This window comes from Gymnodraco acuticeps, unplaced genomic scaffold (assembly GCF_902827175.1).
Source record: "Gymnodraco acuticeps unplaced genomic scaffold, fGymAcu1.1, whole genome shotgun sequence".
NCBI lineage: Eukaryota > Metazoa > Chordata > Actinopteri > Perciformes > Bathydraconidae > Gymnodraco > Gymnodraco acuticeps.
Window position 1 is genome coordinate 1,862,777 of NW_022992053.1, and position 24,651 is coordinate 1,887,427.

The 24,651-nt window shown below is 42.1% G+C and overlaps 2 protein-coding genes across 8 annotated transcripts in view; one reads left to right on the top strand and one right to left on the bottom strand.

Annotated features, from left to right (window-relative positions):
• The window catches only part of LOC117536941 (nck-associated protein 5-like), a 184,621-nt gene that overhangs the window by 130,428 nt on the left and 29,542 nt on the right, over nucleotides 1-24,651 (bottom strand). The window lies entirely within an intron of this gene.
• LOC117536943 (zinc finger BED domain-containing protein 1-like) lies at nucleotides 6,600-9,362 on the top strand. The gene is made up of 3 exons (XM_034202046.1): nucleotides 6,600-7,848; nucleotides 8,075-8,291; nucleotides 8,500-9,362. The coding sequence occupies exons 1-2, from the start codon at nucleotides 6,758-6,760 to the stop codon at nucleotides 8,253-8,255; spliced, it is 1,272 nt and encodes a 423-aa protein (XP_034057937.1). The 5' UTR covers nucleotides 6,600-6,757; the 3' UTR covers nucleotides 8,256-8,291; nucleotides 8,500-9,362.

The following is a 24,651-nucleotide window of genomic DNA, read 5'->3' on the forward strand; positions in this document are numbered from 1 at the left end:
TGCCGGGACCCTGCCTGCCTGTAGCTTTGCCGATATCTGTGTTGATAGGTAATAGATTAAGAGCGGTGAATCATCTTAGATACAGGAAGCGCTCAAACGTTTGTGTGAGTTTATCTAATTTAGAAGTGATTCCATGTCAGCCACAGCTTGTTACAAAAAACCTGACTGATAGTGTGTTTAACGAACTTAAACTAGCTTTATTAAATGTCAGGTCTTTGGCAGGAAAAACATTTTTAATCAATGATTTTATCACTGAGCACATTCTCGATTTTATGTTTTTAACAGAAACTTGGATTGAACAAAATAACAGTGCAGCTGTTCTTATCGAATCAACCCCTCCCAACTTTAGTTTTATGAGTCAGGAAATAATGCATAAGAAAGGGGGTGGAGTTGCTATTCTGTTCAATGATTCCCTTCAATGCAGGAAGACATCTTATGGGAACTTTGCTTCTTTTGAATATGTGGCCCTTCAGCTGAAATGCTCCTCTCGAGCTCTGTTCCTAAATATCTATAGACCATCCAAATACTGTGCAAGCTTTTTTGATGATTTTACCGAACTGCTGTCTATAGTGTGTATTGACTTTGACCGTCTAGTCATTGTTGGTGATTTTAACATCCATGTTGACAACCCCCAGGACAGAGGGGCAAAATAACTGTTTTGTGTTCTTGATAACTATGGACTGACTCGGCATGTGACGGAGCCCACGCACAATAAGGGGCACACTCTGGACTTAATTATCTCAAAGGGTCTGAATATCTCTAAGGTTGTGGTAACTGATGTTGCACTCTCTGACCATTCCTGTATTTTCTTTGAGAGCTCTATTTCTGTTCACAAAAATGTTCAAAAATAGGTAACCACAAAGCGATATTTAACTGAAAATACTAGGGAAATGTTTACTCAGAATTTTTCTTCCACACTTGCCCCTGCTAACATCTCAGTAAATGAGCTAGTAGATCATTTTAATTCAAAAATTAAAAATGTTTTAGATGCCATTGCTCCAACTAAGGTAAAGGAAGTGTCTGGCAAGAAAATATCTCCATGGAGAAAGGCCATGACCGTGAGAGCAGAAAAAAGAGAATGTCGAAAAGCTGAACGCAGGTGGCGAAAAACAAATCTCCAGGTTCACTTTGAAATCTATAAAGAGAGACTTGGCCTTTATAATTTGGAATTGAAAAACGCACGACAGTGTTTCTTCTCTGACATCATTACCAAAAACAAAAACAACGCACGTGCCTTGTTTGCTACCGTCGACAGACTAACTAACCCCCCAGTGTCAGTAGCCTCTGAATTTCTATCCACCAGGGCGTGCAATGATTTTGCCTCCTTCTTCACTGACAACATTCAGAAAATCAGACAAGCAGTCAGTGCCTCTGCATCCAACACATCCTCACTCCCAGGTCGGCCTATGTTGACGTTATGTCAAGTCCCCTGTCGGCTTTTTCCAACGCAAGGGGGGGGGCTTAGCGTCCATTTTCAACGCAAGGGGGGGGCCCTTAGCGTCCATTTTCAGCTTTCCGGGATGTCCATATGCTTCTATGGACGCTCATGGAAGCACGGCATTCGTTTGTGTCGGCTGCCCTTAAAGGCAATGTGAGCGTCCATTCTCATTGGATAACGGAGAATTGTACACCCGGAAGTAAGTAGTCCCCTTACTGTCGATTGATTTTACAGTGATATCTACGGTGGCCCTGAAGTGCAAGACACCACAGCATTTCAGAAAACGCTGCAGTATTTCACTAAACACCACAGCATTTCACATTGGACGGAAAGGGTATTCCTTTTGGGAGAACACTTATTGTTTGTGATTGGACAGAGCCAGCCAGAGAAGCACTGCTGTGATTGGTTGTTTTTGCTGCCAGTCAAGAAATGACGCTTCGCGATTGGTCAACACCCGACAGCGAAATATATCCCAACACATCAGCCGTTAGCACACACTCAGAGCTCACAGCTCCTCATATCTGTTCAGAAACTGGACAAAAGTTAAACATGTACAAACCACAGACTGTCTATGTCATGGCGAATACAGTCGCTGCTTTATTTATGTCTGTATGACGTTGTTGTGAGTGTGGACGGAGCAGCAACAGGTTAGTTTAGCCTGATGGATCCGATTCCATTCAGAAAACACGCATTTTAAAAGCTTTTCGCCTGCCGTCTTATCTGCAGACTTGTCAAAGCGTTAATTCATGGTTTTTACTAACCGTTATCAGTATGTAGTTACTTCGGCATCACTTTGAAACGTGTATTACAATTAAAGCACGGTCAAATATGTTCATTTTGTTGTAGTTGGTATCTCCCATAGGATTTACTTGGAGATACGCCCCGCCCCTTCTCCAGCGCCTCTTGTTTGAATGACAGGAGCAAACACAGCTGACAGCCGCGGTGAAACTCGAGCGATTAGAGCGATGCGAATATTGGGTGGTCTACCATAGTATTTACATGGAGATAAGTCCCTTAAAAACCATGAATTAATAAAGCATTAATTCTGTGTTTAATTCTGGGGTATCTCCATGTAAATCCTATTGGAATCGGATCGATCAGGCTAAACTAACCTGTAGCTGCTCCGTCCACACTCACAACAACGTCATACATACATACATAAAGCAGCAACTGTATTCAAAATGACATAGACAGTCTGTGTTTTGTATATGTTTAACTTTTGTCCAGTTTCTGAACAGATATGAGGAACTGTGAGCTCTGAGTGTGTGCTAACAGCTAACGGCTGATGTGTTGGGCCAATCACGCAGCGTCATTTCTTGACTGGCAGCAAAAACAACCAATCACAGCAGTGGCTATGTCCAATCACAAACAAGAAGTGTTCTCCCTAAGGAATACCCTTTCCGTCCAATGTGAAATGCTGTGGTGTTTTCTGAAATGCTGTTGTGTTTTGTGAAATGCTGTGGTGTTTTCTGAAATGCTGTTGTGTTTTGTGAAATGCTGCGGCGTTTTGTGAAATGCTGTAGTGTTTTGTGAAATGCTGTAGTGTTTTGTGAAATGCTGTGGTGTTTTCTAAAATGCTGTGGTGTTTTCTGAAATGCAGCGGCATTTTCTGAAATGCTGCGGCGTTTTGTGAAATGCTGCGGCGTTTTGTGAAATGCTGCGGCGTTTTGTGAAATGCTATGGCGTTTTGTGAAATGCTGCGGTGTCTTGCACTTCAGGGCCACCGTAGATATCTGCACTACTCATCGACTAAAAAAACACTAGATTATCCTTGTTAATTACACAACATTGATTGGTTTAAATTGTGTGCAATGCTTTTGTATTTTTCCCCTTCGATTCGGAGAAACAAATATGTTTTCGGAGTAAAGGATGGCAGAAGACACTACACTACCCAGAATCCCCAGCTATCGTTATGTGCTCTGTTTGACGTCACGTGATCTTCAAATTTCTCCCTGCAGAAAAAAAAAACATAGCCGAACTTCGTTTTATTCTCGATGGAAAATGCCTATTTTAAAGTTAGTTTGGCCATTAAAATGCGTTTTGATGTCATTTGATGCGAGAAATATGAGTTGTTATTTCAGATTATGTGTGCAGTGGATGTACATGATCTTTAGTTTGCTAGTTATTACGAAGATTACTTCAGGAAATTGCGTCCATAACGTTTTCATTGTTACCAAGGTGGTTGCTAGGGACGCTGCTATCGATATTATTTCTGTTATGTTGTGTAACTGTTTAATGGTGTTATCTTTATTGCTACCCCCTTCCCCGTCAATGTATAGTGTTGGTCCACAGCGCAAACATATTAGTTTAACAAAATCTGCATCTAAAGATAGCCTACGTTATTTCCCCCTGTGCAATTCCAGTCTCACATCTCACAGCACATCGTCATTAACAAATAACGGAAACAGACCGAAAACATTTAAAAAAAAATACAATAATACTTTATTCCGAGTGTGCTTGCTTTTCTCTTTGGAAGTCATCACATAACGGCATTGTAATACACGGTTCGGCTGCATTAAATATTACATATCTGCCGTAGTTCTGTATTTATAGAGCCCTGATGAGAAGACTTCTAGACAAACATGAGGAACTGAAAACGTGACGTGGATCATAAATATATCATCAATTAAACAACATCTTACATTTCTTTTCACACAATACGTCTCCTTGCAGTATCAACACTAATTCGGCTGACTTTTATATTTGATCCAATTGGTAGATAGGCTGTATTTACACCATAAAGGTGCACAGCTGATATAAAGGGACACCTAGTGGTTAAAGCATGTTATTGAATTTCATTATTTTTATTATTAGATATTAATAGGATCCCTATAAAGTATATTAATTACTCGTTATTCTCTACTATTAGTTAATTAAAGACTGTATATAATGACTATTTTGCACATCCCTTTCAAGATTTCAAGATTTTCTAAGGTTTATTGACATATCATATAGGCCTACACAACTATGGTGTAGTTATGCATTGAATGAAAAACTTGGGTCGCAGGTTCCTCAATAGTGCATTACAAGACATCTATCAATATTTGTGCATACCTCCAGCAATGTTAACTATGTTGAAGCACTTATTTTAACTGATATTATACATAATGTATTATACTCTTATAAGATGTATGTAGATATTTCATCTCCGACCTTGTCAGGTATTGAACAATCAATAAATAAAGAACACAGAATTGTTGAATATAAAACACAGAATTTGTGTGATTATACTAAATGATTACAAATAAACACCACTGCATATTTAACTGATACACAATGCTGATGTAACGCAAATGTTCCAACTTGAGATCAATAAAGTATATCTTATCTTAAGCTGATCAATGGCTACTGCCATATTTGCAAAATGTGCCTCTGAACCTTAACAAGTGCATGTTTCAGGCTTATCAATTAATGTAATGTAATGTAATGTTATCAATTAACAACAGGGGTCACAAACATAAGACCAGCTGTTAAATAAAGCTCTTCTGACCTTAGCTGTCATGTGTGTATATATATTAATGCTGCCCATTATGGGCACAAGCAATTTTCACCCATTTATTAATTATATGTTTTAAATGTGAGTGTTTCCTATCCCCTAAACCTCCAGGGATGTACACAGTTTAATACTGGCAACTTCTTATTATGGGAAATACGAAAAAGTCTTTTAAAACTACAACTCCCAGTAGAGACGTGCCATAGATACAGAACATGTTGCAAAACAGAATAGCCAGCATTTGTAGTTCTGGGGACGGGGTGGGTGAGGGGGGACGCGGTGGACCCGTTCAAATCCAGTTTTGGACAGTCTGCCGTGATTCCATCCCATTTCAAGTGCTGTTCGAGGCTCGGCGTAACCCTCGGAGCACACTCTCCAATCACAGAGCTTGAGGACTATCACAGGGTTTGTCAAACAGAGCACATGGTGTAGTCCAAACGATAGCTGGGGATTCTGGGTAGTGTAGTGTCTTCTGCCATCCTTTACTCCGAAAAAACATTTGTTTCTCCGAATCGAAGGGGAAAAATACAAAAGCATTGCACACAATTTAAACCAATCAATGTTGTGTAATTAACAAGGATAATCTGGTGTTTTTTAGTCGATGAGTAGTGCAGATATCACTGTAAAATAAATCGACAGTAAGGGGAATACTTACTTCCGGGTGTACAATTCTCCGTTATCCAATGAGAATGGACGCTCACATTGCCTTTAAGGGCAGTCGACACAAACGAACGCCGTGCTTCCATGAGCGTCCATAGAAGCATATGGACATCCCGGAAAGCTGAAAATGGACGCTAAGGGCCCCCCCCTTGCGTTGAAAATGGACGCTAAGGCCCCCCCTTGCGTTGGAAAAAGCCGACAGGGGACTTGACATAACGTCAACATAGGCCGACCTGGGAGTGAGGATGTGTTGCTGCATCAGGAACAGCAAATGTGTTGTCTCTGTGTCCACTTAACATCAATTCAAACACCATGACACAATTCCATCAGATTAATGATAAAAACCTAGAGGACATTATTCAACTTCTGAAATCCTCCTCCTGCTGCCTTGATATTATTCCAACAGGATTTTTCAAAGATGTTTTTCGTTGCATGGCCTCAGATCTACTTCATATAGTAAACAAATCTCTTCACTCAGGTATTTTTCCACAGGCCCTGAAAACTGCAGTCATTAAACCGCTCTTAAAAAAGAATAATCTAGATGCTTCAGTAATGAACAATTACAGGCCCATATCAAACCTCCCATTTCTAGGTAAAATCATTGAAAAAGTTGTTTTTCAACAGTTGAGTAATTTCTTGCATTTAAATAACTGTTTCGATGTGTTCCAGTCAGGCTTTCGTCCAAACCACAGCACTGAGACTGCTCTTGTAAAGGTCTTTAATGACATCCACTTAAACACAGACAGTGGCAGAACTTCAGTGTTAGTATTATTAGATCTCAGTGCTGCGTTTGACACTGTTGACCACAACATATTACTAGACCGACTGGAGAACTGGGTGGGACTTTCGGAAACAGTTCTAAATTGGTTTGAATCCTACTTAAAGGACAGAAACAACTTTGTTTCTATAGGTAAATACTAGGGCCGGGACTTTAACGCGTTAATTAAGATTAATTAATTACACAAAAATTAACGCGTTAAAAAAATTAACGCATTTTAATCGCACTTTAATCGCACTTATTTTTGCACAGCGGAACGTTTCTCACTGGATGAGTTTCAGGCGTACCGATTATACTGGAGCACCAACTAACGTTCATGACTTCAGCATGGGACTTCAAACAACAACAAACCACGGTGAACAATAGTCAAACATGAACGAACAAGCTGATGGTCGGCCCCGTGGATGGGAAATTTTGTTTTAAAAAACGGACGGATGGAAGCGTCGATAAGAGCACGGTTGTGTGCAAATTATGCAAAAAAGAATTTGCATATCACCGCAGCACATCAAGCCTAAAATATCACCTAAATGCAAAGCATGTAGCAGCTAGCGTGGACGTTAGCCCGACTCCGAGTACAAGGAACCACACCCTGACCCAACCCACACTCAACCAGATGACTGGTTTCAGGGCCAGGATAAGTAAGTCCACGTCTGAGAAAATAACCAACTCCCTGGCTCACTGGATTGCACTCGACTGTAGACCACTTAGAGTGGTTGAAGATAAGGGGCTGCAAAAGGTACTCCAGATTATATCGTCTGACGCAACATATGAGCTGCCATGCAGAAAGACAGTGACAAAAAGAATCCAGCAGCTTTATGACAATGAAAAGGAAGATAAAGAGAATTTATTGGAGAAAGCCGAATGTGTTGCCCTGACTGGGGATCATTGGACCTCGGTAAGCAATTCAAATTACCTCGGTGTGACGGCACACTTTATTGACATCAAGTGGCGTCTTCACTCATTTGCCTTGACCATCCAGAAGACCACCACTAGGCACTTTGCTGAAAACGTGGCAGAAGATTTTGAGTCTGTGGCAGAGGCCTGGGAAGTCACACTAAAAGTCACCACAATCGGAACAGACTGTGCCCGAACCATGATCGCTGCAATGAGACTGCTCACATTCCAGCACATGCCGTGTGTTGCTCACGTGTTGCAAAGGACCATCACAGTTTGCCTTGCTGACAGCGGGTTCACAGGCACATTGGCAAGATGTCGTAAGATAGAGGGGCATTTTAAACACAGCCCCTCAAACACAGAGGAACTGCACAAGGAGCAAACAGAACTAGAACAAGACAAAGAGCCACTGATACAGGATGTTTCCACAAGGTGGAATTCAACACTGTTTATGATCTCTCGTCTGCTGAAGAACCAAGAGGCTGTGAAGGCTACTCTAGCCAAACAGAAGCACAAGCTCACCATGTTGACTACAGCAGAGTGGGACAGACTGCAGAGGCTCGAGACCCTCCTTAAACCATGCAGGTAAACACCCACCAACTGTTTTATTAATGGGATTAATTCATCATTGCTGTCCCTTGAAAAACGTTGTGAATTGACTATGATTGTGCAGTATAAATTAAATTGCTTTTCCAAAATGTATTGTACTGAATATCAATATCACTATGACTATAGTATAAAGTTGCTACTGTTTTTAATCTACTATTAATTGGTAGAATAATAAATCACTTTCCTAAACTATCCACTGCAGATATGTGACTGAGCTCCTTGGGGGTGAGACTTATGTCTCGTGCTCTGTTGTGTTACCTGCTCTCCGCCACCTGACCCGCACCATGGAGGTCTCAGATGACGACCCAGCCTATGTGGTGAGGTTCAAGGCTGCCTTTAAAAAGGACCTGTCTCAACGCCAAGATGCACTCAACCATGGATGAGTCAGGGTGGCTACAGCACTCGACCCGCGCTTTAAGGTAACATGTGTAATGGTCTTCTTTGTTTTTCTCTTTTCTTGCTTTTTGACCTCCTTTCCCCTGCCCCCCCCTCTTTTCCCCTCCCCCCTCTTTCTTTCTATGGAATAACAATATGATGGGAACCATGTACGAAAATGAATTTCACCCACCTTTTTACTCTGTAAATCTGTGATGTGACAATAAACCTGATTCTGATTCTGATTCTAAGGACCTAAAGTGTCTACCAAGAGGAGAGTGAGGAGGGGTGTGGACCAGCGTTGAGGCACTGCTGCAAAAAGAACCAGACAGAGCCACTCCAGAACCCACAGAGGAGCCAGCAAGGAAGAGGAGCTTCCTGCTGTTTAATTCAGATTCTGAATCAGAGGATGAAGAGGGGCCCAACGGGGCTCTGGGCCGCTACAGGGCAGAGCCCACCATCAGTGAGACAGACTGCCTACTGCAGTGGTGGTCGACTCATGAGGGGGCCCATCCACAGCTTTCTGCCCTGGCCCGCAAGTATCTGGGCAGCCCTGCCACTTCTGTCCCTTGCGAGAGACTTTTCTCACTGGCAGGTAACATAGTTCAAAAGAAGAGGGCAGCCTTGAGCTCTGAAAATGTGAACAGGCTAGTTTGTCTCAGCAACTGGCTGAAAGAGAAGAAGCAGAATAAGTAGTCTTAGAGGTATCCTGAGGCCAATGGGCTTGTTACTGAAATGTTGATCAAACAGTGGCCTATGCAACAGAGATTTTATTTTTCATCAGGATATTGGAAGAATAGGAGGGATTGAGGTCAATCACTGGCACTTTTTTATTTTATTTTAAATGGTACACTTTATGTTGAACTATTTATTATGTTGTTGGTGCAACTGGCACTTTATGTTGAACTGTTTATTGTTTTGGCCAAGGTTATTGAGATAGTTGGACTGAAATTGATTAGATTTTTTAAATCAACAAAGTCTGTTATGGCCTCTGAAGCAAGAGAGATGTTTTCGAATAGTCAGGGTTTCCAATGTTCTAAATGTACTAGAAAGTATTGTGTTTTACTTAAAAAAGTACCACCTTGAAAAAAAATAAACAATGTTTTGTTGCTTAAGCTTATGTATTCAGTCATTATTCAATGGTATATAAAATCCATGTGAAAATTGCTTCTCACTGTTCTCAGGTCAAATATGTATATTTGATTAAAAATGCGATTAATTTCGATTAATTAATTACAAAGCCTCTAATTAATTAGATTAATTTTTTTAATCGAGTCCCAGCTCTAGTAAATACACATCTGAGTTGACAAATATGACATGTGGGGTACCTCAAGGCTCCATCTTGGGGCCTCTTCTCTTTAACGTCTACATGCTACCACTGGCTCAGATAATGAAGAACAACAAAATAAGTTACCATAGCTATGCAGATGACACACACATTTACGTAACAATTTCACCAGGAGACTATGCTCCAATTCAAACACTGAGTAAGTGCATTGACAAATCAATGACTGGATGTGTCAGAACTTTCTCCAATTAAACAAAGATAAAACTGAGGTAATGGTTTTTGGAGCCAAGGCAGAACGTATAAAAGTTAGCGCTGAGCTTCAGTCTGCAATGTTCAAAACAACAGATAAAGCCAGAAATCTAGGTGTAGTCATGGACTCTGACCTGAGTTTCAACAGTCACATTAAAACAGTTACTAAATCAGCCTACTATCACCTAAAGAATATATCTAGGATTAAAAGACTAATGTCACAGCAGGATTTGGAAAAACTTGTCCATGCTTTTATCTTCAGTAGACTGGACTACTGCAATGGTGTCTTCACAGGTCTCACTAAAAAATCTATTAGAAAGCTGCAGCTGATTCAGAACGCCGCTGCTCGAGTCCTCACTAACACTAAGAAAGTGGATCACATCACTCCTGTTCTGAAGTCTTTACACTGGCTTCCTGTGTGTCAAAGAATAGATTTCAAAATACTGCTGCTGGTTTATAAAGCACTGAATGGTTTAGGCCCAAAATACATTTCTGACCTCCTGCTAAATGATGAACCATCCAGATCTCTCAGGTCTTCAGGGACTGGTCAGCTTTCTGTCCCCAGAGTCAGAACTAAACATGGTAAAGCAGCGTTCAGTTATTATGCTCCAAATATCTGGAAAAAACAGGTCCGCTGCAACTCTTACTACTTTTAAATCCAGGTTGAAGACTTTTATTTGTGTCGCTGCTTTTAATTGAACTATTACTGCACTGTAACTTTTATCCATGTATTTTTTCTTTTAATGTTTATTTTATTAGCTTTTCTTTTTAATGATGCAATTTTCTTGATGTCTTTCATTTTTTGTAAAGCACTTTGAATTGCCTTGTGTTGAAAAGTGCTATATAAATAAACTTAACTTGCCTTGCCTTGCCTTGCCTTGCCTTGCCTTGCCTTGCCTTGCCTTGCCTTGCCTTGCCTTGCCTTGCCTTGCCTTGCCTTGCCTTGCCTTGCCTTGCCTTGCCTTGCCTTGCCTTGCCTTGCCTTGCCTTGCCTTGCCTTGCCTTGCCTTGCCTTGCCTTGCCTTGCCTTGCCTTGCCTTGCCTTGCCTTGCCTTGCCTTGCCTTGCCTTGCCTTGCATTGCCTTGCCTTGCCTTGCCTTGCCTTGCCTTGCCTTGCCTTGCCTTGTGTTGAGATCTTCATATGAAGTGAATACTTAAAACGAAAGTTAATTGAGATCATGGTATGAAGTGAATACTTAAAAACGAAAGTTAATTATAAATCATACATGATCAATCATATTCTTGTATAAACCCACAATGAAAATGCTTCATATTTTAGGTTTTCTATAGTTACAGTATAAACAAAACAAAATGGTTTGTTTAGGTTGAGTTTTCTTCCTCTCCTCTGGCAGCAGTCCACAGGGAGGGGGGGGCTTCACACTAAGGAGACACATTAAGAGGCCAAAGAGAGTTCATGTCCTTTTCACCCTAACATGAGAGGAGGAGTTTTGTTTTTTTGGGTTTTCGATCCAGTTTTTTTAGCATAAAGAGACTGGTTTTTTGAGAGAGCGCGAGAGAGGGGGGTTGACCCCTGGTAGACTCTCTCCCGGTAGGCTGTGTGCTTCAGAGCTGGGTTAATAGCTCTCGGTAAGGTCCTTTCAGACGGGGTAAATATCTCTCGAATTTATTGGTTGTTGGCTGAGTGGAATGATTTGATGAGAGATGTGTGTATGAACATTATAAATACTGCCATCTGTGAGGAAAATCTCCCCTCCGAAATTGCAGATAGGTATGGGTTTTTAAATGTTATACCCGCCGTCTGTGTCGGAAAAAGTGTATGAATATTATAAATACTGCCATCTGTGAGGAAAATCTCCCCTCCGAAATTGCAGATAGGTATGGGTTTTTAAATGTTATACCCGCCGTCTGTGTCGGAAAAAGTGTATGAACATTATAAATACTGCCATCTGTGAGGAAAATCTCCCCTCCGAAATTGCAGATAGGTATGGGTTTTTAAATGTTATACCCGCCGTCTGTGTCGGAAAAAGTGTATGAATATTATAAATACTGCCATCTGTGAGGAAAATCTCCCCTCCGAAATTGCAGATAGGTATGGGTTTTTAAATGTTATACCCGCCGTCTGTGTCGGAAATATACCCGCCGTCTGTGTCGGAAAAAACGGTATGAAACTGATGTGAATTGAGTTGGTGAAAATGAAAAAGTTGAATGCGCTTTTTATTGTCACCGGTCTTTTTACGAGGAAATACCTCTAAATTCATTGGGTTCATTTTGGTAATAAATGTAAGACTGTGAATTAAAGTTTCATTTGAACATGATCACAGCACCAGGTTTTAGTATGATTATAATGTTGTAAAGAGAGAAGGTAAAAACCCTGTATTAGTTTGGACCTATTTTTCTTCAAATAAACTGATCCCACCTTTTGGACTGGGATAATTTAAAAGACACCTGTGCTCTCCTCTCCTGCTTCAACGGTAAGATTGCACCCTGCCACACACACTTAGGTAGGAGCACACTCCATTTACTGATATCAAAATCCTTCGGGATCGCTTAAACAGATTAAAAAAGAGTTGTCTGAATTGAAACAGCAGTTAATTGAACCTGGTTCTTCGGGGGGTTAGGAAGAGGTGAGATCTTGCTGACGTTGGTGGATCTGAGCCAAGCCGCAAACTTACATAGACTCAATAACTTCGGAAAGGTCAATTAGTAGGTCAGAATAATTTACCGGAATAAATTATCAGGACCACCAAAACTCTAAACACTTGCCTTACCTTGCCTTGCCTTGCCTTGCCTTGCCTTGCCTTGCCTTGCCTTGCCTTGCCTTGCCTTGCCTTGCCTTGCCTTGCCTTGCCTTGCCTTGCCTCGCCTTGCCTTGCCTTGCCTTGCCTTGCCTTGCCTTGCCTTGCCTTGCCTTGCCTTGCCTTGCCTTGCCTTGCCTTGCCTTGCCTTGCCTTGCCTTGCCTTGCCTTGCCTTGCCTTGCCTTGCCTTTAATGAAAATGATGGAAGTCCAAACAGAAGCCCAGCCGTTCAACACTTTTAGAGTTTGAACGTTGATGGTTGTGTTCTAGGCATTATTTTGTTGCTCAGTTGGAAAGTTTGTCATTGAACTGTGGTCACTGGGTTATCTTATCCTGACAAATGAGCATGTGCGATCCAGGGGAAACTCTGGGAAACATTGAAACGGAAAACCTGACATCACCTGAACTGGCATCGGTAGGGTTTAAACGTGATGGGATTAGTTTTGTATCATAAAGATAAAGCAACACTTTCTCAGAATAAAGCAAAACTATGAATTTAAAAGAAAAAAAAAACTGAGTCAAGCTAAATAAAATAAATTTCAAAAATAAAACTATAAGTTGCAAACAAATCATTTGTGTAATCATGTCAACTATGAGTCTTTTTTCTTTGTTTTAACATAGGTTTTTGTTTGCAGTTCTTGTTTCTTCTTTCTCAATGATCAGACTTTTGCTCTCGCTGCAGCTCTCTCTTTTGCGCTCCCTCATTTTTTGTTTGAGATTCTGACACAGATTCTGGGCGGGACTTTCAGGGGTGCGTCCCCATTGGCTACTCAGTTGTTGAGTGACAGCCCAGTCCTCCAACGATTTTACAGTGCAGGAAGCTGCGGTGCGGTAGCTGAGCGTGGATAGAACACCCCCAGAAGAACCAGCATTTCGATTAATATAATACTACAAGTGAAAATATATGCAAGTATTGATCATTTGTGTTGTTTGTGCTGTACTATACGGTCTGTTTCTTTATTGTGGTAAGTGAGAAGTAAAGCTGTGCTATGAAAGTTAGCTTTTGCTACCTTTAGATCCATGGACGTAGGAAGCATCCTGAATGTGGGGGGGGACATTTTTATTTAAAAAAAAAAAATAAGTCCTGTATTCTGGTGCATTTTAACAGGTGGTTTGATACTTTTATGTGGCTATACTAGTATGAGGAAAATGATGGGTACATTTTGTAATTTCATCCAGTAGTAAAGAAAGGAAACATATTTGATTATTAATTCAGAGCCGTCTTTAAATTAATAAAAAGCAGTTTAAATGCCGATTTTTTGCGCATTTATATACAACAATAAATATTTGTGAGTGTATTGAGAGATATTGTTGTGGAGAGTCATTTATATATAAATCGCAAAATACATTTGTGATTCCTTCTGTGAGCATTTATTAATATTGAGACTGATCTGACTCCATACAGATCTTAAGTTCACCTAGGAATGGTATCATTGACTTAAATGTTCAAATAAATGTTGCTCTTCTGTCTATATTGGTCATATGATGCCCCTTGACTGAAATGTTTCCTGTTCAATATCCCCACTGATTTCCTTAACATTCTGGGATGAGAGTCCACATCACAATTGACTCTAAACTGTAATTTCCCTTTCATCACTCACCTCAGCAACGGACCTCTCTCCACTGTCCCTGTGTTCTGCCTCTGACTCACTCTCAAGCGCCTAGATGTCAAGAGAGGTGGTGAAGTGATCATTATTTATTGAGCAGTATACTCTTTCACATTGAATCATAACAAGTCATACTGAATGTAAATACAACTGAGTCTAAAGTAAGTCCCAGTCTGTGACATTGGACATTTTCAAGACTCAAAGTCCCAAGCAATAGGTAGAATATTAGTTAGTCTATGTAATGTGCATAGAAAATAAATAGTCAACTGAATACTGGGATGGAAATTGCCTATAAGCACTCAGTAAAACATAAACACACACAAAAAGCTTCTGAATGATGAGAAGTATAATTAAAACATAATGCACATTACCATTTTGAGAGAGAGTACCGAAGTTAAAGAACTCAGAAAATAATCTCTTATCGAACTGAGGCTCCAGTAAAACACACTGACTGTGTCTCTACATGGACATCAGTAAGCCGTTCATGAGTAGCCTATTGTCCCAGTTATGATCATATTGGGGATATGGTGTTTACATGAGCACAGAGAGATCGGGTTATTCATGTTCCCTGTTTACATGATAAATACTAGTGACCTGGCATTTCGATGCCTTTTCTCATCTAAACTATTCAGTATTTGTATCTCTCTATCATGACATAAAGACAAAACTCCTCTCCAGAAGTGAGACGCTGCGGCCGCCATCACTGTTAACTGATTAACTGCAACCAGCTGAAGACTTACTTTCCTCTTCTTTGAAATGTTCTTATGTCCATGTTGTCTGGGGGAGAAAACATATCAAACCAAGAGATCGTCAGCTTTGATTTTCGCTGTATTAACCATTTCCTGAACATTTGGTGCAGGCTACAGGCATCGAAAAAGCATGAAGCTGGGCGTGTCTGAGGCTTGGCGATTTCTCGCGCCCAAGGCGACCAACAACCAATCAGGAATCTCCCGCCCGCCACCAGCATACAAAGCAAAAAAAAGCCCGGTTCTTCTACACTATTGTCAAAATGGATGCCGGTTTTGTAGCAACGGTAGCGTTGGTTTATGCAATGTCTCGCAGGAGGCCACGTATAGTGCGTCGCTGTTGGGTACATACAATACTCAGAAAACGTCTGCAACGGGGGGAATACCACGTTCTTTTCCAAGAGCTCCACCTGGATGGTGTACTGTTTCAGCAGTACTTCAGGATGAGCAAAGACGCGTTCGACGAGTTGCTCGGAAAAGTCGGTCCACTGATTGCAAAGGCAGACACCCGTATGCGTTTGTCAATCGGACCCGCCGAGCGACTCGCCATCTTCCTACGGTACGTTTTGTGTATTTCTACTTCTTTAATATGACTCTGTATAAAGAGAGAGAATGCATGCAATGGATGAATGAAGTCTGTGATTTAGTTCAGATGAATGACATTAATTAAGATAGCTAGGTAAACGCAGTATTGCTCACCTGTGTGTGTGTGTGTGTGTGTGTGTGTGTGTGTGTGTGTGTGTGTGTGTGTGTGTGTGTGTGTGTGTGTGTGTGTGTGTATCTGCCTGTGGTGTATGTGTGTGTCTGTGGTGTGTGTGTGTCTGTGATGTGTGTGTCTGTGGTGTGTGTGTCTGTGGTGTGTGTGTGTCTGTGGTGTGTGTCTGCCTGTGGTGTGTGTGTCTGTGGTCTGTTAGTGTGTGTCTGTGTGATGTGTGTGTCTGTGGTATGTTGGTGTGTCTGTGGTGTGTGTGTCTGTGTGATGTGTGTGTCTGTGTGATGTGTGTGTCTGTGATGTGTGTGTCTGTGGTATGTTGGTGTGTCTGTGGTGTGTGTGTCTGTGTGATGTGTGTGTCTGGTGTGTGTGTGTCTGTGATGTGTGTGTCTGTGGTATGTTGGTGTGTCTGTGGTGTGTGTGTCTCTGTGATGTGTGTGTCTGTGGTGTGTGTGTGTCTGTGATGTGTGTGTCTGCGTGGCGTATAACTTTTTTTTTTTAAATCTTGTATATTACTTTTTTCTCAGGTACCTGGCAACCGGTGACTCGTACAGGACCATAGCATTCAGCTGTAGTGGCTGTCATCGTCAAGGAGGTTGCGGGTGCCATCTGGACCGCGCTGGTCGAGGAGACCATGCCGGTACCACAGACGGAGGACTGGAGAGCCATCGCTGCTGGGTTCCAGGAGCGCTGGAACTTTCGAAATTGCGTTGGTGCCATTGATGGGAAGCACGTGGTGATCCAGGCTCCGGCCTGGCTACTGGCTGTCGTGGATGCCCAGTACCTCTTCAGGGTAGTGGATGTCGGAGGTTTTGGAAGGAGCAGCGACGGTGGGAGCCTGCGGAATTCCACTTTTGGAGAGGGCCTCCGAGATGGCAGTCTGCAGCTACCACCTGACACCGTCATCCCAGGAGCAGAGCGGCTGGGCCTTCTTCCCCATGTGTTTGTTGGAGATGAGGCTTTTCCGCTGCTGGACAACCTGCTGCGTCCGTTCTCTGGACGTTAGCTCACGCGTGAAAGGAGGCTGTTCAACTACCGCCTCAGCCGGGCCAGGTTGGTGGTTGAATGTGCGTTTGGCATCCTCTCATCTCAGTGGAGAATGTTCCGGCGTGTCATCACCACCAGCCCGGAGGTAACAGAGTTGTGTGTGAAGGCCACCTGTGTGTTGCACAACTTCCTCCGCAGGAAGACAATAGGAAGGTCATCACGCACACCTGTCGTCCCTGTCGTCGCAGAGTCGAGTGATGAAGCTCCAACCCTGCGCGATGCACCTATGATGGGCTCAAACAACGCCACACGCCGATCCATCCAACTGCGGGAGACCTTCTGCTCCTATTTGAATGAGGAGGGTGTAGTGTCATGGCAGCATAAAGTGGTGTAGGGTCACCATGGCTCCTCCAAACCAAAAGTTATTTTAAGAGCTACCCATTTTCTTTAAAGAGCAAATATTCCAAATGAGCCATTTTAAAATCAAACATTCCTAATAAACATGTTTCTTGAATTGATATTATTATATTATGCTATGACTAACAACCTTTTTCTTTCAGCCCTGTTTTTACTGATAAACCACTCATAATTTCAATAGGTTTTCACATGACCAATTACAGAAGAAAGCACATTATATATACCGACATACATGAAGCTTCTGGTATGTTGCAACTGACAAACCACATGAACAAGTGAAGACACAGTATAGCCATAACATACTTGAAATAATGTTTTATTTGGTGAATTTGAGTGAAGTGTGTGTGATGAGTGTAAAAAAATGTAATGTGGATCAGTATGTGTGAAAACATTATTAAATTATAAATTGTCCTGCTGGTCCACGTCAAAAATTAGCTGGTGTACCCCGAGGCGGACTCTTGCCCTCTGTGCCCTTGTCATCTGCCTCATGGTGGGCAAGAGGCTCTTGAAAAATTGCAAGTCCTCGTCCTCCTCCACCACTGGTGGGGTTGGCTGGGCAATTGCTTGGTAATTGCTGACAGCAGACTTCGTTCAAACGGGGACATCTCCCTCCCCCTCCCCCGTGTTTTGCCCCGGACCTCAGCATTCTCCTCCTGGCTGACTGCTGCTGGCTGACTGGTGGACTGGCTGGCTGACTGGCTGGCGGACTGGCTGGTGGACTGGCGGACTGGCTGGTGGACTGGCTGGCTGACTCACTGTCTACCTGGCTCTCTTCCTCTGCCACCATGGGTGGATGGTGGCAGGGTCTGCCGGGGGACATTGCTGGACGTCTCACGGTCTATGATGAATGGGGTTAAAAACCCCATCACTGCCATGAAAGGCCAGGGCTTGTACCCCCCTGCAGACCCTGCCCCGCTTCTTTTGGCCTCCTTCTCCATATTATTTTCCTTGCGGAACCTGTCCCTCAGACTCTTCCATCTCTTCTTGCAGACATTATCTAATAAAATGAAATGAAATAATAAAGTTAATAAATAAAAAGTGAATTTCTTGAATTTACTAAATTATTCCTCCATTAATGAATGCTATTTTTATGCTACATTCCATGCTGGCTAAATATACTGTCTATGCTTGATAGCTGTGAATCAAATCAAGTTTTATTTATATAGCACATTTATAAACGATTTTTGGTCGAGCCAAAGTGCTGTCCATATAATAAAATTAATAACGTGTTAACGCAAAAAAAAAAAACGCCACTAATTATTTTAACGCGATTAACGCATGTGTATTTTTTGTCCTCGGCCGCCCCGTAGTTTCAGAGCGCATCGAGTTTAAAATACCATCTACAAGCTGATGCTGACAGCCCCGCTCCTGCCGCCCGCTTGTGGCAGACCACACTTCCACGCTCACCGGCAGGCACCGACTGGCTGTTGGGAGGACCGGGAGGGTGCATTGTTGTTGTTAGCATCTGGTGCTAGCTAGCTGCGCTAACGGATATGGAGCTGTTTAAATGAAAACAGAGGAGCGACATTTTGCCACAACTGCGCCCAGCACTTGATTTTATGCAGGCAGCCAGACAGTGGGACATTGCACGAAAAGTCAGCACACTCAGCACGGATAGTGCGCAACATGATTGCAGCGTCCAGGCAGCTCCCGTTCGAGCATATGCCTTGAGTTGCACATAGCTCCAACGATCCATCACACACACACACACACACACACACACACACACACCATTTGTATTGTATTATTGTATGAGAGAGGTTCCAGGTTGAATTGAGGCGAATATTTGTAATGTTCAGAGGTTGTTGTGTTTAATATTCATGAGAATATTTGTCATTGTTCAAATGATAATAAACATTAGCATAAAGCATATTTGTCCACTCATATGTTGATAACAGTATTACAAACTTGAAAAATATTCCTCTAAGGTACATTTAGAACAGATAAAAAATGTGTGATTAATTTGCGATTAATCGCGATTAACTATTTAATCGACTGACAGCCCTAGTTATTATGCTACATTACTAGCTGTCCATTCAATGCTAAAACGAAGTAAACTGGATATAAACTCCCCAGAAAATTACCAGTTTCACCAACTGTCTCTGCCACCTCCCGCCATGCCTGGTTCCTCCAGTTTAGGTCCCGGTAGGTGAACAGAGTACAGTCATACAAGACTGGGACATTTGCCACGGCAATGATTAATTTGTCCTCCATTTTATGACATATGGAAAATAGTCAAGACCTGCGGGATCAGCATACACGTGGTTTGATTGGCTAGCGCTTGTACTGGTGGGAATTGCAAAAACGGGCAAGCATAGACGCGATGCTTGCAACGCCTTGCCATGCTACCCACAATGCAGTTCGGCGAAGTTTGAAAATATCCTACGTCACCCCATTCAAATGAATGGGCGAAGCGTTGAAAGCATTTTTTGACGCCTGTAGTGTAGACGGGCCGTGACTCTACCAACAGGTTTTCATGATTCTGTTTAGATATGCAAGTATAAGCCATGATAGCTTATTTTATTAACACGCTAATTTAATATGAAAATCAATGGAGGCTGAGTTAACTTTGTAGGAAAACCTACCGTCCATGAGCTGTGTTTTATTTGTTAACTTCATATTTTTCATTTCCTAAAACATTTATTTTCCTCTCATATTAACAGTGTGGATCATTGAGACAGCGTGACATCCAGAGTCTTATCCCGGTTTCCCACTTCCTCTGAGGGGACAGCACGGAGGGGGGGGCATGAAGAAAGAACTGCACCAGCTTCATTCACGCTGGCGTTGCTGTTATCACTGGCTCAGTGTCATTTCATTTGACCAAATGTCTTTACATATACATTTAATAGATTTTATTATTATCCACCTTTTTGTTTTATGTCCTTTTATTTAAAACATTCTTTGAGACTTCTTCTTCTGGTTCAAATTTCAATAAATGTAATTTGTATAATCACTCTTTTGTCTTTATTCTACATGAAAATGTTAGAGATTCCATTCAAATCTGTTGATTATTCAGATCTTCCTCAGGCTAGGAATAGTATGTAGAGTTTGTAATGCTAAATGTATATCATTTTCTCACAGGATATAGAATGAAGCAACACAGTTTGTATCCATTGTGTATGAATGCTTCAGCTCTTCAGACCAACATAGTGAGATGTGAGCATGTTCCTAATTGTGTTGGTATGCAGCCTAGGTCTGCTCTGTTTAATAAAGCAAATCTGCCACGTTTATATTGTAGAATGTGTTAAATTAAAGCAGTCTTTAATTGTTTGTCCTAAACATAGCAATATATGCTTTTGAAATGTAACATGTCTTTGAAAAATAATAGTATACAGTTTATATTGTGCATCACCTTTAGCTTGAAAATACATAGATGTGTTTTTTTAATCTATAAAATAAATAAATAGACACTTTATCAATCCCAAATTGGGAAATATATTTAACAGCAGCAGTGTGTTCAGGTATTATAATATTTAAAGTTGGAATAAAGTATAAACTACACATCACAAGTATAATGCACAGCAATCCATAAGATAAGTCCGATATGTTCATGAAACTCCTCAGGAGACACCGACACTAACGTGGCCGAGTGGACTCCGGAGTTTTCTGCATGAGTTGCACCAGAGCCCTAGAGAGATAAGAGTTAAGACTTCAAAATTGTATGGTGGCATGGTGATGCTGGACCTACAAAAGGCTTTCGACACTGTCAATCACCCCATTCTGATTGACAAGCTAAAAGCAATTGGTTTTGATAAACTATCGGTGAGCTGGATGCAATCCTACCTGGAGGGGAGAGAACAGATGGTGGAGGTAAACGGTACTCTGTCCCCCCCCCCCCCCCCTCCCAGTGAGCTGTGGTGTTCCACAAGGAAGCATATTAGGTCCGTTACTGTTCCTAATTTATGTAAATGACATGTCATCAGCATGTGACTGCAACTTGTTCCTGTTCGCGGACGACTCAGCCCTGCTGGTCTCTGACAGGAACAGGTTGCAGGTTGAAAAAACCCTCAGCTCCGAGCTCGGCAGAATCTGCACCTGGCTCGCCGATAATAAATGATCATTACACCTGGGTAAAACAGAGTCCATTCTCTTCGGTTCGAAACATAATCTCAGCAAATCCGACGACTTCTCAGTTGCAGTGGGTGACATTATTGTCACAAGTAAGAAGGAAATTACATACCTAGGATCTATTCTTGAGGCAAACCTCTCCTGTGACAAAATGGCATCCAATGTAATAAAAAAAGTCAATCAAAGAACTAGATTCCTATACCGGATCTCCTCTCTGGTAAACAAAAACACCCTGAAAACTCTGGCAGGAGCACTCATTCAAGGGTACTATGACTATGCTTGCACGTCATGGTACCATAGCACCTCCAAGGCGCTAAAAATAAAACTTCAAACATCGCAAAATAAACTGGTCAGACTACTGCTTGACCTTTCATCTAGAACCCACCTCACCTCTGCCCACTTTGACAACCTAGGATGGCTTAGAGTAGACGACAGAGTACAGCTACTTGCAATGGGCCTGGTCTACAAGATCCACTACACCTCTATGGTACCCATGTACATGTCAAAATTATTCCCAAAGGTCAAGGAATACCATGATCATAACACCAGAGGGAGCTCCACAAATCATGTGAAACCCAGATTTGGCACAAAAAAGGGGGAATACACATTTAGCAATTATGCCACATCAAGGTGGAACGCTCTTCCCACAACTGTAAAGGAAAGTAAAACTATACTTACCTTCAAAACCTCTCTTAAAGAGCACCTTCGGGGGAGAGCATTGCAAAACTGGCCCCGGTAATGGTACAAATCTCAACCTGTCGTTCAATGGACAGCTTCCCCCCCCCCATCTATGTATATACTCGCATTTTAGACTCTGTTACTAACTGTATATCTGTAGACTTGGTATGTCTTAAATGTCCGGTTAGGATGTATTAGAATGAAATCTAAAATGAAAATTGTAAATAAGCAATCTGTATGTAAAAAACCACCTGTATGTAAATTGTAAATAAGCCATCTGTAGGCTATGTCCAATATGTCTTATATGTCTTAAATGACATGATGAATTGGAAATGGGGGACCCTGATGTAAACAAGACGAAAGATTTTCTCTGGTCTGCATCCCCTTAACAATTGTATGTTTTGAGCTGTACTGTACTGTACCCAATATACAAGCTGTTAATAAACGTTTCAATCAATCAATCAATCAATCAATCACGACACTCCCATAGACCTCCGTTGTAAAAAATGGCGGCGCCTACTTCCGGGGTATGGACATCGAAATAGTTCAAAATATTGTCATTTGGGCGTTGGACCTCATTCACTTACATTACGGCGCGTCGATTAGTTCCAGAGGTAAGTTGCTGAAATATCGAACTCTTTTGAATTGTCAACTGTCTATATTGTATCAGAGGCCCTTTATGATGCTTATACTGGTCTTCATTTGTATATGCACAGCGTAATTATCTATATTTTATCTTGGTTGTTACAACCAATTTAGCTAGCATTGCCTGCTAGTTAGCTAGCGCGACTTCGTCAGCTTTGAAGGTAAGATTTCAGTAATGAATCGCTAGCAGCTTATATATCAATGATGCTGGGTAACTAACAAGCAGGATTTAGATTGATTATGTGTTTTTATTGTTATTTTGGTTTTTATCCGCTGAACCTGACCGTGTCAACCATCCTTAGTCGGCTTTTTCTGTATGATATGATTTAACTGCTAGCACTAGTAGAAATGAGGTGGCGTTTGTGATAAATATTTCATTTAATATTTCATTGAATTTTGGGATATACTAACATTTCATTATGTGACATGTTGACTGTACTTAGTTTTTTTTGGTACTGTTCCGTGTTAACTCATCTGTACTGTACAACTAGCCTAGCGCTACTTTGTAATGCTTGATGGCATGCTAGGATAGATTCCTTTGTATTGTAATATACAGACATAGTTTAATGATTGTTCTTCAAATGTATTATTCAGTCTTAAACAAATAATAGCCTACTGAATAGGCTACTCTACAGCTGTGAATGAAGGATGAGCCTAAAACATGATCATGCATCCAAAATGTTTATTTTTAACAAAATAAACACTTTAAAAAAAATAATTAGCACTTTTTTTTATTCAGCCTCATATGTCAGCCTCATATGGCTGTTGCTGTTGCTGCTGCTGCTGGAGGAGGCTGCTGCTGCTGAAGGAGGGTGCTGCTGCTGGAGGAGGGTGCTGCTGCTGAAGGAGGGTGCTGCTGCTGAAGGAGGCTGGTGCTGGCAACGGCTGCAGGTGATGACTGCTGAAAGAAGAGGAGGCTGGAGGCTGCTGACGGTGGACCGGGAATGGAGATGCCAAGTACATCGATGGCAACGAGTAAGGTGTTTGGCAGTGGCCTAGATGTTATGACCTTCGGTGCAGAGGTCTGTGGGGTCTTCTTTGCCTTCTTACTCTGACTCTTGCTGCCAAGATACCCTTTATGTTTATCCTTCCTCTCAGCCCTGATGCACTTTGATGCAATCCTTAACCTCAGCCTGATGTATGTTGAGAGGATTTATTTCTTCAGGTCATGGCATGAGGGAAGGTTGCTGTCCAGCAACATGGCTTCTTGTTCCAGCTGTGACACTGCATTTGAGGACTCCATGAGGGAATCGCTCGTCCTCACACGGAACAGCTGCTCCACGTTCTGAACAAGGGTGAAAACCTCATCAGATGGACGGTAAAGTGCACCCCTTTTAAATTATTTTAATACCAGCAGACCAGCTCTCTCATTTTCACCATCACTGACATTTTTCACTAGGGCACACTGGCATTTGTCACAAAGTGAGAAGCTGATGACCCTTTTCACGATGTATCCTGCAAGGTGGTATAGCACACAGGACTCGGTTTTAGTGATGTCAGGTGGTGTTGTCAGGTCTACTAGCTGCTCCACTCTCAGAACGTCAGGAGGACTGCAGCTGCTGTTCTGCGTGTCCAGGAAGTCTGCCAAGTGGTCTGATCCATCCTCCACATAACTGCCAGTATGCACTGGCGATAGGAACTGGCCCACAGTGACAGTGCGCAGAACATATTGGAACTCTACAGGTGTTGGGACAGAGTTCCTCAGACGAATGGACGAAAATGTGTTTTCCAGGCAGTCTTGAGTGAAGCGGCTTGTGAGAACAAATTTGTGCCCTTGTCTCAACAGGTCATGCTGGACCTCCAGGATTGTTGTTGTGGCCATCACCAGTCCTGTCTGGACTGGTTTCCAGCTGCCCTTGGGACCGATCTTCAGGCCCCGAAACAAATGGATGGAGTCCCGGAGGAAGCTGATGGCCTTATCATACTCCTCCATCTTGAAATGACTTAGGGCAGTAACAGTGTTGCGTGACGACATGAGGTCAAACCAGTGGTCCACCGTCTCCAAAAACCACGCAGTGGTAAGGTAGGACTCTGGTCTGTGCTCTTCTGCCACCATGTACTTCAGGGCAGCACTCGATGACTTGGAGAAGACGTGCATTGCTGAACTGACCTTCATTTTCTCAAAATGACTAGGCTCCAGTTTTAGGGCCATTCCCTCTTGGTATGACACCAGATCCTTCAGGGGGCCAACAGACACCACACTGGACGGCAGCTTCTCTTTGTCCACCACATCCTGTGGTATGGTGATGA

Excerpts from the sequence above, each read along its gene's own strand:
- LOC117536943 (XM_034202046.1), top strand. The coding sequence starts at position 6,758 with ATGGTCGGCCCCGTGGATGGGAAATTTTGTTTTAAAAAACGGACGGAT. Across the intron at positions 7,849-8,074 it reads ACCCTCCTTAAACCATGCAG|ATATGTGACTGAGCTCCTTG; the intron begins GTAAACACCCAC and ends TATCCACTGCAG.